The sequence below is a fragment of the Capra hircus genome, chromosome 7 (genome assembly GCF_001704415.2).
Source record: "Capra hircus breed San Clemente chromosome 7, ASM170441v1, whole genome shotgun sequence".
Lineage (NCBI taxonomy): Eukaryota > Metazoa > Chordata > Mammalia > Artiodactyla > Bovidae > Capra > Capra hircus.
Genome location: NC_030814.1, coordinates 80,527,638 through 80,540,590, shown reverse-complemented (window position 1 = coordinate 80,540,590; position 12,953 = coordinate 80,527,638). Strand labels below are relative to the sequence as shown.

The 12,953-nt window shown below is 37.0% G+C and overlaps 1 protein-coding gene across 7 annotated transcripts in view; it reads right to left on the bottom strand.

The window, feature by feature from the left end:
* CSNK1G3 (casein kinase 1 gamma 3) overlaps positions 1,585-12,953 on the bottom strand; it is a 120,789-nt gene continuing 109,420 nt past the window's right edge. For all 7 annotated transcript variants that reach the window (XM_018050687.1, XM_018050685.1, XM_018050688.1 and 4 more), the window contains one exon: positions 1,585-4,335. In XM_018050687.1, coding sequence (XP_017906176.1) covers positions 4,281-4,335 — 55 coding nt within the window. In that variant the 3' untranslated portion in view covers positions 1,585-4,280. The remainder of the gene's footprint in view (positions 4,336-12,953) is intronic.

The following is a 12,953-nucleotide window of genomic DNA, read 5'->3' as shown; positions in this document are numbered from 1 at the left end:
AAATACCTCAATTCTTATCAGTAGACTTGTATTACAAAAAAATTGTACTCAAGTGTTCATATGTATTTTGAACTTCCTCAATACAGAACTACTGGAAATTTGTTTTCTCATTATGCAAGTATATAAAAACTTCAATTTTGCCTTTGGTCCCATAAAACCAAAGTTTGCCAACCCCACTCTAGAGCAGTGCAGGACTGTTTTTCATATTAAGTAAAATCACAGTATGGTAAACATTCCTGTGAACAACTGTTCCTTCTAAAACCATTTTCATATTCCAGCAGTATTACCTGATAATGCTTGTATATGTAGTCCTTTCTTTGGTTATGATCCATGTATTCCTATGAAGTAAATTTCCTAAGAAAATAATATGTGGGTCCATATTAGAGATGGGCAGAGAAGAAACTCATCATCCCAAACATCAGCAAAACTTATAACTCCATTTACTTTTTCTCTAGTAGACAGATCAGCTTTTCATTCTACTAATCCAATGGTAATCACAAAAACCTTTAAAAACTAAGCAAAAACACATCAAATATGGTACTTACAATGTCTACTTTTATCTAAGTCCAAAACATTTTTCAAATGTGTATTAGTGATTTTCAGTAATATATTCAGACTAATATGTCTCAAGAATAGAAACATTTTCTAATTTAAAGCAATTATTTTTCCCTTTACACTCTATTTTGTTTTTCTCACCATGACAGCTAATATCTAGATTTTGCCTGCACAGAATCCATTCACTTTCCTTCTGATAACACTACCCTCATTTTCTTTTGGGAACACCCCTTCTCCCTCATTTCTCAGTCCAATGTGTCCTGTGAAGATGGAAGAACAACATTTTCTGGGCCACAGTAATTGGCTCTGTGGTGGGCATGTGAATCAATGAAGGAATAAATGTCAGGATTCTGTTAAAATTGTTGAGAGAAACTGTCCTTTGTTGAGGTTATGAAGCAGGCAGTAGCCTGAAGTTGTTGTGTGGTCATTTTACCATCACGCATATAAAATCCCCTTGACAACGAAAACAGAAGGGTAGGAAGCAAAACGGAGAGATACAGAGTAAGTCAGATTCCTGAACCTTACACCAGGATCAAGCATGTCTGAAGCCACCCCTATGAATGGACTTTTCAAATGCAATAATGTGTATGCCTACTGCTGAAGCCAAGTGAGGTTTCTAGCACTTGCAAAGCCAAGGGTGCTGACTAATGCAACTATATAATCATTCAGGTCAAACTCTAATCTTAGGTCATTTATTTCTAGATAGGGCCTTTTAACCCATGCTTAACCTATGCTATGTTTGATCTCCAGATCTTCTTACTGGTTCTGAATGGTGGTGCTTAGTGGACACATACGGACTTCAGACTGCTGCTTTGACTTACCTTACCTTTGCCATCTTTCAGTAAGCACAGCAGCATCTTGTAAAACCCCCTAGAGCAAACAGCACAATGATGAACTGTGAGATACTGCCACAGATATGTGCTCTGCATCTGCAATGATCTTAAAGTCATTCACTTCAAACTGGAGCAATAATACTTCATTTCTGGAAACATAATAGTATGACTTCACTTTTTAAAAGGAATGAAATGATACAGTTTATTTCCTTTGTTTATTAATGGCATTAGTTCTAATTAATTGCTCTATTAAAGAGTTCAGAGAAATAAAAAAAAATTTTTTAACTTTCATTAAAGAAAGCTTGGATACACCTAGCTACATACTGCTTACAATGGAGTTCCAACAAAGCAAAACAAAAATCAAAAACACAAAAGAAAGTTCCTTCAGCTCTGCTTTTCACATATACTAAATTTATTCACATAAACTGGATTTTAAAAATTTCTATCTTCAGTTAGTGAGTGGCATTATTTTACCCATGATCAGAGGAAAGGGGAAAGAGCAAGTTTAAAAAAACTACCTTTATTTTTTATTTCTTTTTCAGTTACATAGTTTTAAACAGGGATGTGTTTCATTATTCAGACATTCAGGCAATGTTGACTTCATTAGTGTTGACAGAAAAGAAGCATAAAAATGCAAAACATTGTTGGCTTAACCTGAACATACCTGCATTACCTATTATTGACCAGTTTGTGTCGCCAAAAGACTTATTCCTTGGCATTAAAATGGAGCACTTAAAAATATTGCTAAAAAGCAAATGTCTACACACTGGTCTTTGCAGCAAATAAGGGTATTTATACTTTTAAAATATTTTAAGTCCATAATTGGATTAATATACACACCTTCTTATGTATAAGGAGTTCAGTTCATATAAACACTGTACAGTCCAAAAACCCTACTGAGAATAAAACTAAACAGGCTTATGATAAGAAATACAGATATCGCATGTATTTACAAATATCATAGACACACAAATTTGGTCAAATACTGTAAAGAAAGAAGTGGTTTCACATTATAATGGCTAAAACATCCATCTACCTTGCTCAAAGCAAACAAAAATAAAAACTCAGTATGTAACTCCTGTAGTTTAAGACATCATGACAGTATACAAATATAAAATGGAAACTGTTGACCAAATTATACAGTATATGTTTTCTAGGCTGAGTGTAGATCTTTAAACTCAAGAACTTATAAAGATCATTTATAGGATTCCAAGCGACGATGACAAACAACATCCTGATCTGCGCTATTCATATGGGTGCCTAATTCATCAAAAACAACACGCTGAACTTTTGGCTAATAAGAAAATAAATTACAAAGTACAAGCAAATTTCTGGAAATGCAATAATGAAGTCAAAAATGTAGATTTATTTACTTTAATTACACATTTTAAATGTTACCTTGAAACAGTAAAAATAAATAAGCTTGCCCAGAGGCACGCACTTAAGAGACAAAAAGAAGGGGCTGCACTGAAGGAGTAAGTAACAATTTCATAGACAGAAGGTCAATGTGAGATCTGAACAACACAATTATCTTTCTAGCCAGTCTTTTTCTCTTAACTCTCCTTGAAAATTCTGGCTAGGAAAATGTGACAAAAGTATAACCTGTGTCTGTATGGCTTAAAACAAAACATTCTTGAAAAATGGAATGAGTTTCCTATTTTTTTAAAACAGAACCGTTTCTTTGTTCATATGCAGGCACTTCAAAAGACTATGGGGACAAAGCACCTGACCCATCCTTTCCAAAATAGTTTTCAATCATCAAAATTATACTAAAAAGCAGGAAGATTCCACAGAACCAGCAAAGTTGAATACAAGAGACTAATGTGCACAGATGGCAATGGGAGACCCCGTTTTTATTGCTGGGGGGGCCCCTTCTTTTTAATCAAAGAGCAACTAATTAATAAACAGACACCCTTGCGTGGCACATCCCAAGTTTTCTGCTTAAGGAGAATGTAGTCACTCAGCAGCAGGTTCCAGTGGGATCTCCTTAGACTTCAACCTCATACGATGCGGTGAGATTCACATTTATTCCTTCTCCTAGCGTATTTCTCCAAAAACACCAACATATCTCATTTCTCAAAGTATTCATTTCTTGCTGTCTAACATACATCATTATCTGGAAGCATAAGGTTACATTACACAAATATTTCGCATTTTTAAAAAATAAGCGCTTTTGCCACTTCGGCAACACGGTACTTCACATAGTGGTGCAACAAAAGCAGAGCTTGTATTAACCACGCTATTTTATGATTCATTTTACCAACTACCATCGGCTGAACCCATAGAGCTTTTTCCTCAGTACCTCTGGGCAGTGACTGTACCTTGATTTCACAGAGAGAATGTTAATGTGATTCATGAATAGCAGTACCATTGGTAACAGTGAAATCAATGCAGATGTCACAAAGATAATGAACTTCTCAAGGGATAACTTCTTTTAAATATCTGGGCAACTGTTTTCTCTGTTGCTTTATCCGCCGGGAGAAAATTCCTGTTTGATTATGCTCTTACAGAAGTTATTAAAAAAAAAACAGGTTAGGTATATAACTGGTTGACATTTCAGATACTGTACTGCTTTCTATAACTTGAGGAGAGCTTCTGAAAAATATTCTATAGAACTGTGTAAGTCATCAATACCACCTCATTGGTCCATTCCATTCACTGATGGGCAAAGCACTCATGTTTCGACAAAACTTTAAAGCTTCCATAAAAGTTAAATTAGGAAAAAAAAAAAAATGACTGTAAGACAACCACAAAATGAAGTATGAAAGTATGACATTTCTGTTTCTAAGAGTAAGTCCTTGAAAATATATGTGGTCACTACAGAGATGATTTTAATCACAAGACAGCAGATGAACACATAAGTAACTCCCCATGATCTGTCTGTGTCCAGAGTCATTTGTGGCGCTGTATGGTTTTCCTTTTCCTTCGTTTGAAAAAACAACAGCACCTGCAGATGGAGAGAAATACTTCTTTTATTATAAAAATACTAGGATATTGCAAAATAAGGATGAACTCTAGTGCGTTAATGTAAGTGATCATAGAAGCCATAGGCTGGTGCAGCAAACAGTGAACATACCAATGAAGCATACATATTAGTGAAATAATGGCAATTACTACTATCATTTCATCAATGTGCCTTTTTAGAATAGCAAGACATTCTATGCAATATTAAAAGGAGCCACTAAACTGAAAAGGCTCTGCACCAAGACTAATTAAAAAGCCATAAAGCTCTGAACCCCAACTGACCCACCACATCCTATTTTAGATACTAATTTCTGCCAATTGTATGCTGTATATAAAGTTGATCTTATGTAGTCTTTCTCTTTTTTCCTGATTGTGGAATATGATTGTGGAAGCCAATGTTAGAACAGCAATAATGAGACTAATATTGTGGATTTTATTTTCATTAAGAATTAGATTTCAAAAACGAAGAGAGAAATTCCCAAAATACTCTTCAACAAATATGCTCCATCATGTTTACAAAGTGGAAGAGAGAAAAAAATACATTAACTAGAATAAAAATGCTAATATTGGCATTTTTAATTCTTTAGGGGTTAAAGAAGGTCAAGCTTATCACATTTTTTTAACTAAGGTAAAAATTATGCTTAACATGGAAAACAACATAATCAAGGTGATTCAGTTTCATAACTGAAAACTGATTCAGTTTTTGAATTCTATTAAAGAAATATCTGGTTTTCATGCCTAGATGAACAAAATCTGTATATGATCCCTGAAGGTACTAGTTTTTCTCACAGTGAATTCTCCTAATTATGAGAAGAGGCATCACATGCAGAGTTATGTTGAGGCTGGTATGAAAAGAGAGTCAAACGAGAATCACTGATTACCAACTAACAAAACAAATGCACAGATATACTCTAAAACTCTATCATTCCTTCAAATAAAGGTCTGGCTTTCTCCCCCTTCCATACTTAAAGTCAATCTATCAAAATACCAAGATGACAGGTGCCACATACACAGAGGCTCTTTTCTTTGCCCACTGAAGTCCTTACCAAGATACTCATTTAATTCTTACCAGCCCACCTTCTGCAAAGGATATTAACTGAAACATTTTCAAGCTAAGCATAAAAGAGACCATGTAGCTTCAGGAGTCCTATCCGGCAAAAGACGATTGCCAATGAAATAATAGCTAGATATCTTTTATGTATTTCTGTGAAATAAATGTAAACAAAGCCCCACACTGTCCAGTTAAATTACACACACTCTCAGCTCACATTATGTTCAGAAAAAATGATTTCAACATTTACTGTGATTTATGCCATGATTAAGAAATCACTATGGAGCATTCAAAACCAACTTTTTAAATTGCATTCAAATAGCACATAATGACTAGACTAGGGAATGTAACTAATTTAAAATTGTATATATCAGCTGATAAAGATTCAACTAGAAATATGTGCTGTTATTAGTCTTTATGAGTTTTATTATTATTGAGATAACTACCACACAGAATGGAAATAAATTACTCAATCAAGGGTCTTAAAAAGAGACGCTGCTGTAAAGAAGACTTCAGGCACAATACATTTAGAAGAGAAAGTCAAATTTTTCTGTCAGCTACCTAATACTTTCTCAAATATGTTACATACATTTTCTAAAATAAAAAAGCAAAACAAAAAACTACTAGGAATACCATATGTCATGGTTGATGCATGGTGATGTTTGGCAGAAACCAACACAATACTGTAAAGCAATTATCCTTCAATTAAAAATAAATACATTTATTCATAAGAAAACTACTAGGAGATAAAAATCATTATTCTAAAAAGAACTCTTCAATTAAAGACTTAGAAAAGAGTTAGAACATGTCCATATTATAAACAGCAAATGTTAAAAAATCAGTATTTAAAAGAAACCAGACCAAATATTTAGAAGATTAAATTTAATAATATGATCATAGGTCAATGGAAACATTGTTTAATATGAAGTTTTATTAACAATGTTCACTATTTTTAATAAGGCTGTCTTTTCAAATTCCAAAGTATGTCCTTCTAAAAAAAGTTTTCTACTAAAAAAGTGTTGAAAGATTTACATAATAAGCCTTTTGGAAAAGGGGCTTTCATAGATGTTTTGATAAACAAGTTCAAGGCTCAGATTTTCCACACTTGTATTAGCAATTCGCCTTGTCTGATTCATTTATTTTTTATCATTATTAACCTGCTTCCAGTTCTGAGAGTTGAGTTCTTCCTATTTCCTAGGTAATCTTTCTTTCTATTGTATAAGTATTGTTGAATACAGAAAACTACTCTAAGCATTATTTAAGATTAAATAAGATCTTAAAATGCATGATAATTGTAGAAACCTTTTAAAATCAAAGCAATCTAAAAAGAGACATCCATTTTTTAAAAGTAAATCCCACTAGAGTACACCCTTGCCCAACTAGAGCTGGCAATGCTATTAAACCGACAACCACCAGAGGTCAGCACTGCTTTATCCAATATGAATGCATCCACACACAGAGAACATGAAAGTGAAAGTGAAGTCTCTCAGTAGAGATCAGCTCTTTGCAACCCCATGGACTGTAGCCTACCAGGCTTCTCCATCCATGGGATTTTCCAGGCAAGAGTACTGGAGTGGGTTATCATTTCCTTCTCCAGGGGATCTTCCCGACCCAGGGATCGAACCCAGGTCTCCCGCATTGGAGGCAGGCGCTTTAACGTCTGAGCCATCAGTGAAGCCCTACAGAGAACATAGATGTTCTCAAAATATGATATACTTACAGAAGAAGGACACTGATATTAAGCTTGCGGCTGATTTCTTAAAACTCATTATCAAAACAGCTGATTTATAGTCTTCAGTTCAGTTCAGTTCAGTTCAGTCGCTCAGTCCTGTCCAACTCTTTGCGACCCAATGAATCGCAGCACACCAGACCTCCCTGTCCATCACCAACTCCCGGAGCTCACTCAGACTCACGTCCATCGAGTCCGTGATGCCATCCAGCCATCTCATCCTCTGTTATCCCCTTCTCCTCCTGCCCCCAATCCCTTCCAGCATCAGAGTCTTTTCCAATGAGTCAACTCTTCACATGAGGTGGCCAAAGTACTGGAGTTTCAGCTTCAGCAACATTCCCTCCAAAGAAATCCCAGGGCTGAACTCCTTCAGAATGGACTGGTTGGATCTCCTTGCAGTCCAAGGGACTCTCAAGAGTCTTCTCCAACACCACAGTTCAAAAGCATCAATTCTTCAGCGCTCAGCTTTCTTCACAGTCCAACTCTCACATCCATACATGACTACTGGAAAAACCATAGCCTTGACTAGACGGACCTTTGTTGGCAAAGTAATGTCTCTGCTTTTTGATATGCTATCTAGGTTGGTCATAACTTTTCTTCCAAAGAGTAAGCGTCTTAATTTCATGGCTGCAGTCACTATCTGCAGTGATTTTGGAGCCCCCCAAAATAAAGTCTGACACTGTTTCCACTGTTTCTCCATCTATTTCCCATGAAGTGATGGGACCAGATGCCATGGTCTTCGTTTTCTGAATGTTGAGCTTTAAACCAACTTTTTCACCCTCCTCTTTCACTTTCATCAAGGCTTTTCAGTTCTTCTTCACTTTCTGCCATAAGGGTGGTGTCATCTGCATATTGAGGTTATTGATATTTCCCCTGGCAACCTTGATTCCAGCTTGTGCTTCTTCCAGCCCAGCGTTTCTCATGATGTACTCTGCATATAACTTGAATAAGCAGGGTATATTACAGCCTTGACGTACTCCTTGACAATATATAGCCTTGACATACTCCTTTTCCTATTTGGAAACAGTCTGTTGTTCCATGTCCAGTTCTAACTGTTGCTTCCTGACCTGCATACAGATTTCTCAAGAGGCAGGTCAGGTGGTCTGGTATTCCCACCTCTTTTCAGAATTTTCCACAGTTTATTGTGATCCACACAGTCAAAGGCTTTGGCATAGTCAATAAAGCAGAAATAGATGTTTTTCTGGAACTCTCTTGCTTTTTCCGTGATCCAGCAGATGTTGGCAATTTGATCTCTGGTTCCTCTGCCTTTTCTAAAACCAGTTTGAACATCAGGGAGTTCACGGTTCACTTATTAGTCATTAATAAATCAGGACTTATCTCAATTGTCCTCAGCACTCTGTCTAAAACACTTTTTAGCATAAGACCACTCTGACAAGCTTGTTTAATTTTCCTCTCAGTACATAGTACTAATCCTAATTTATTTATTTGCTTATCATCTACCTCCACATTCCCCTTCATGCATCATAGCCTTATCATGGTGAAAGGGCTTGTGAAAAGTTCTGACAAAACGTACATGGTCTGTGGTCTACTGGAAGAGAAAATTACAAACCACTCCAGTATTCTTGCTGCAAAAACACCATGTATAGTATGAAAAGGCAAACACATATGACCCTGGAAGATGAGCCCCCCAGGTCTGGAAGCGTCCAACATGCTACTGAGAAGAGTAGTGGACAATTACTAATATCTCCCAAAACAATGAAGTACCTGGGCCAAAGCGGAAAGGACCCTCAGCTGTGAATGTGTCTGCTGGTGACAGTAAAGTCCGATGCTGTAAAGAATACTGCCCAGGAACCTGACATATTAGGTCCATGAATCGAGGTAAACTGGATGTGGTCAAGCAGGAGATGGCAAGAGTGAACATCAACATCTTAGGAATCTGTGAACTAAAACGTATGGGAATGGGCAACTTTAATTCAGATGACCACTATATCTACTATTGTGGGCAAGAATCCCTTAGAAGAAATGGAGTAGCCCACACAGTCAACAAAAGAGTCCAAAATACAGTACTTGGATGCAATCTTAGAAGCAACAGAATGACTTCAGCTCATTTCCAAGGCAAACCATTCAACAAGTAATCCAAGTCTATGTCTCAATCACCAATACCGAAGAAGCTGAAGGTGAACGGTTCTACAAACACCTCCAAGACCTTCTAGTACTAACACCAAAAAAGGATATCATTTCGTCACCAGGGATTACAAAAATATGAATTCAAGAGATACCTGGGTTAACAGGCAAGTTTGGCCCTGGAGTACAAAACCAAACAGGGTAAAGGCTAACAGAGTTTTGTCAAGAGAACACACTGGTCATAACAAACACCCTCTTCCAGTAACACAAGAGATGACTCTACACATGGACATCACCAAATGGTCAATATCAAAACCAGACTGAAGACAGAGAAGCTCTATACAGTCAGCAAAAACAAGACCGGGAGCTGACTGTGGCTCAGATCATGAGCTCCTTATCGCAAAATTCAGGCTTAAATTGAAGAAAGTAGGGAAAACCACTAGGCCATTCAGATATGACCTAAATCAAATTTCTTATGATTATCCAGTGGAAGTGACAAATAAATTCAAGGGATTAGATCTGGTAGACAGATTACCTGAAGAATTATGGATGGAGGTTTGTAACACGGTATAAGAGGCAGTGACCAAAACCATCCCAAAGAAATGCAAGAAAGCAAAGAGATTGTCTGAGGAGGCTTTACAAATGTCTGAGGAAAGAAGAGAAGCAAAAGGTAAGGGAAAGAGAGGGAAAGATACCCAAATGAATGCAGAATTCCAGAGAATAACAAGGAGAGGTAAAAAGGCCTCCTGAAATGAACAAGGCAAAGAAATAGAGAAAAACAACAGAATGGGAAAAACTAGCAATCTCATCAAGAAAATTGGAGATATAAAGGAAATACTTCATGCCAAGGATGGGCACAATAAAGGACAGAAATGGCAAGGACCTAACAGAAACAGAAAAGATTAAGAAGAGGAGGCAAGAAGACAAAGAAGAATTATACAAAAAAAGGTCTTAATGACCAGATAACCACAATGGTGTGGTCACTCACCTAGAACCATACAGCCTAGAGTGTGAAGTCAACTGGACCTTAGGAATCATTATTACAAACCAAGCTAGTGGAGGTGATGGAATTCCAACTGAGCTATTTCAAATCCTAAAAGATGATGCTGTGAAAGCACGGCATTCACTATGCCTGCAAATTTGGAAAACTCAGCAGTGGCCTCAGGACTGGAAAAGGTCACTTTTCATTCCAATCCCAAAGAAGGGCAATGCCAAAGAGTGCTCAAACTACCATATAATCGTGCTAATTTCACACGCTAGTAAGATAATGCTCAAAATCCTTCCAGCTATGCTTCAGCAGTATGTGAACAGAGAACTCGGAGATATACAAGCTGGGTTTAGAAAAGGCAGAGGAACCAGAGATCAAATTGTCAACATTCGTTGGATCATAGGAAAAGCAAGAGATTTCTAAAAAAACCTCTACTTCTGCTACACTAAAGCCTTTAACTGTGTACATCACATAAACTGTGGAAAATTCTTAAAGAGATGAGAACACCAGACCACCTAACCGGTCTCCTGAGAAATCTGATTACGGGACAAGAAGCAAGAAATGGACATGGAACAACCGACTGCTTCACAATTGGGATGGGAGTCCCTCGAGACTGTACACTGTCACCTTGCTTATTCAACTTATATGCAGAGTACATCTTGGGAAATGCTGGACTGGATGAATCACATGCAGGAATCAAGACTGCCAGGAGAAATGACAACAACCTTAGATATATAGAGGACACCACTCTAAAGGCAGGCAATGAAGAGAAACTAAGAAGCCTCTTGATGATGGTGAAAGAGGAGAGTGAAAAAGCTGCCTTAAAACTCAACATTAAAAAAGTTAAGATCATGGCATCTGGCCCCATCACTTCAAGGCAAACAGATGGAGGAAAAGTAGAAACAGTGACAGATTTTATTTCCTCGGGCTCCAAAATCACTGAAGACGGTGACTGCAACCACAAAATTAAAAGATGCTTGCTCCTTGGAAGGAAAGCTATGACAAACCTAGACCGCATATGGTTTTTCCAGCTGTCATGTAAGGATATAAGAGTTGGACCATAAAGAAGGCTGAGTACTGAAGAACTGATGCTTTCAAATTGTGGTGCTACAGAAGATGCTTAAGAGTCCCTTGGACAGCAAGGAGATCAAACCAATCAATCTTAAAGGAAATCAACCTGCATATTCACTGGAAGGATGGATGCTAACGCTCCAGTACTTTGGCCACCTGATGCGAAAAGCTGACTCACTGGAAAAGAACCTGATGCTGGGCAAGACTGAAGGCAAAAGAGAAGAGGGTGGCAGAGGATGAGATGGTTAGATGGTATCACCAACTCAATGGACATGAATTTGAGTAACTCCAGGAGATAGTGAAGAACAGAAGACCCTGGTGTGCTGCAGTCAATGGGGTTTCAAAGAGTTCGAGATGACTTAGTGACTGAACAACAAAAACCTTAAATTTCCTAAGGTCCTGATCATGATACATTCCACAAATAGACACAAAGTTGGTACTTTTAATTTAATATCTACTAAATAAATGTAAAATTTGCCTCATAAATGCAACTGACTTCTAAAGTAAGAACCTGGTCAAAATCCTAAACCATGTTTTAAAGCCAAAGCTCTTATCCTTGGGTCACAAACTCTAATGAAATATTACAAAATATAGGTATCAGTGCCCATGGAAACTTTTCTGGAGGTAAATGATCAATAAAGGAATTAAATTAATAAAGGAATCTGAATCGCAAGAAGCGCTGCTTTCCAGATGCAACTACCAGGCCAACTTCCGACATCTCCATTTCCAACAAGGCCTTGTCCTGGATGCAAGGAGCTGAGCACTAGAGACAGAGTGGACACCATGTCATCAATTTACATGAGAGCAGGCCAAATGCATAAAATGAAACCATATACTTTTAACTTGGTACAGCTGAAGGTGGGGTATAGAGGGTAGTTATCGGAAACAATAATTGTAATAATAGCAAAGATTTCAGGAATTAGCACATATAGAAATTTTCACAGATGATGTGACCAAGTTATTCTATCAATAAGTCCAATTATTTGGTCTTAGAAAATAACTTATACTTTTAAAATTTTCAAAGACATTTTCTCTGTTGTTCAGTGACTACTACATTTTCTTATCCATTCGTTCATACCTCATATGGAGTCTCCTCAGATCTAGACTGACAACTACCCTGGGAAAAGATTTAGGCTGAGCAGACACTTAAATCATGTTCCTGTCAATGATTCTATTCTTTCTCGGCTCTTTCTTGATTATCCCTTGTGTGGTTCCAGTGAGCCAAAATGCTCTCACAAGACAGAGTCACGCTTCTAAGCAGATCATTTGGAGGCTAGCCTACAATCTTTGAAGCAACAATTCTACTCTTAAATCCTTTGGGAATAAACATTAAGTTCTATTTCTGATGAACACTGTTGCTTCACATACTGTTTACATAGGAAATAAGAAATGATAATGGGTCAAAGTCCTAAACTCTGTAGAAAACATAAATGGGAACAACCAAGATTTTGCTACAGACATCACACCACCATTTCCCCATTACTGACTGCCTTTTTCTTCTTGTAAAACATGGCTTGTCTTCCCGGATCTATGTCATAAACTTTCTTTTTTTTTTTAATGTTTATTTTTTTTTCTTTTTTTTTAATTTTTAATTTTACTTTATTTTACTCTACAATACTATATTGGTTTTGCCATACATTGACATGAATCCGCCACGGGTATACATGAGTTCCCAAT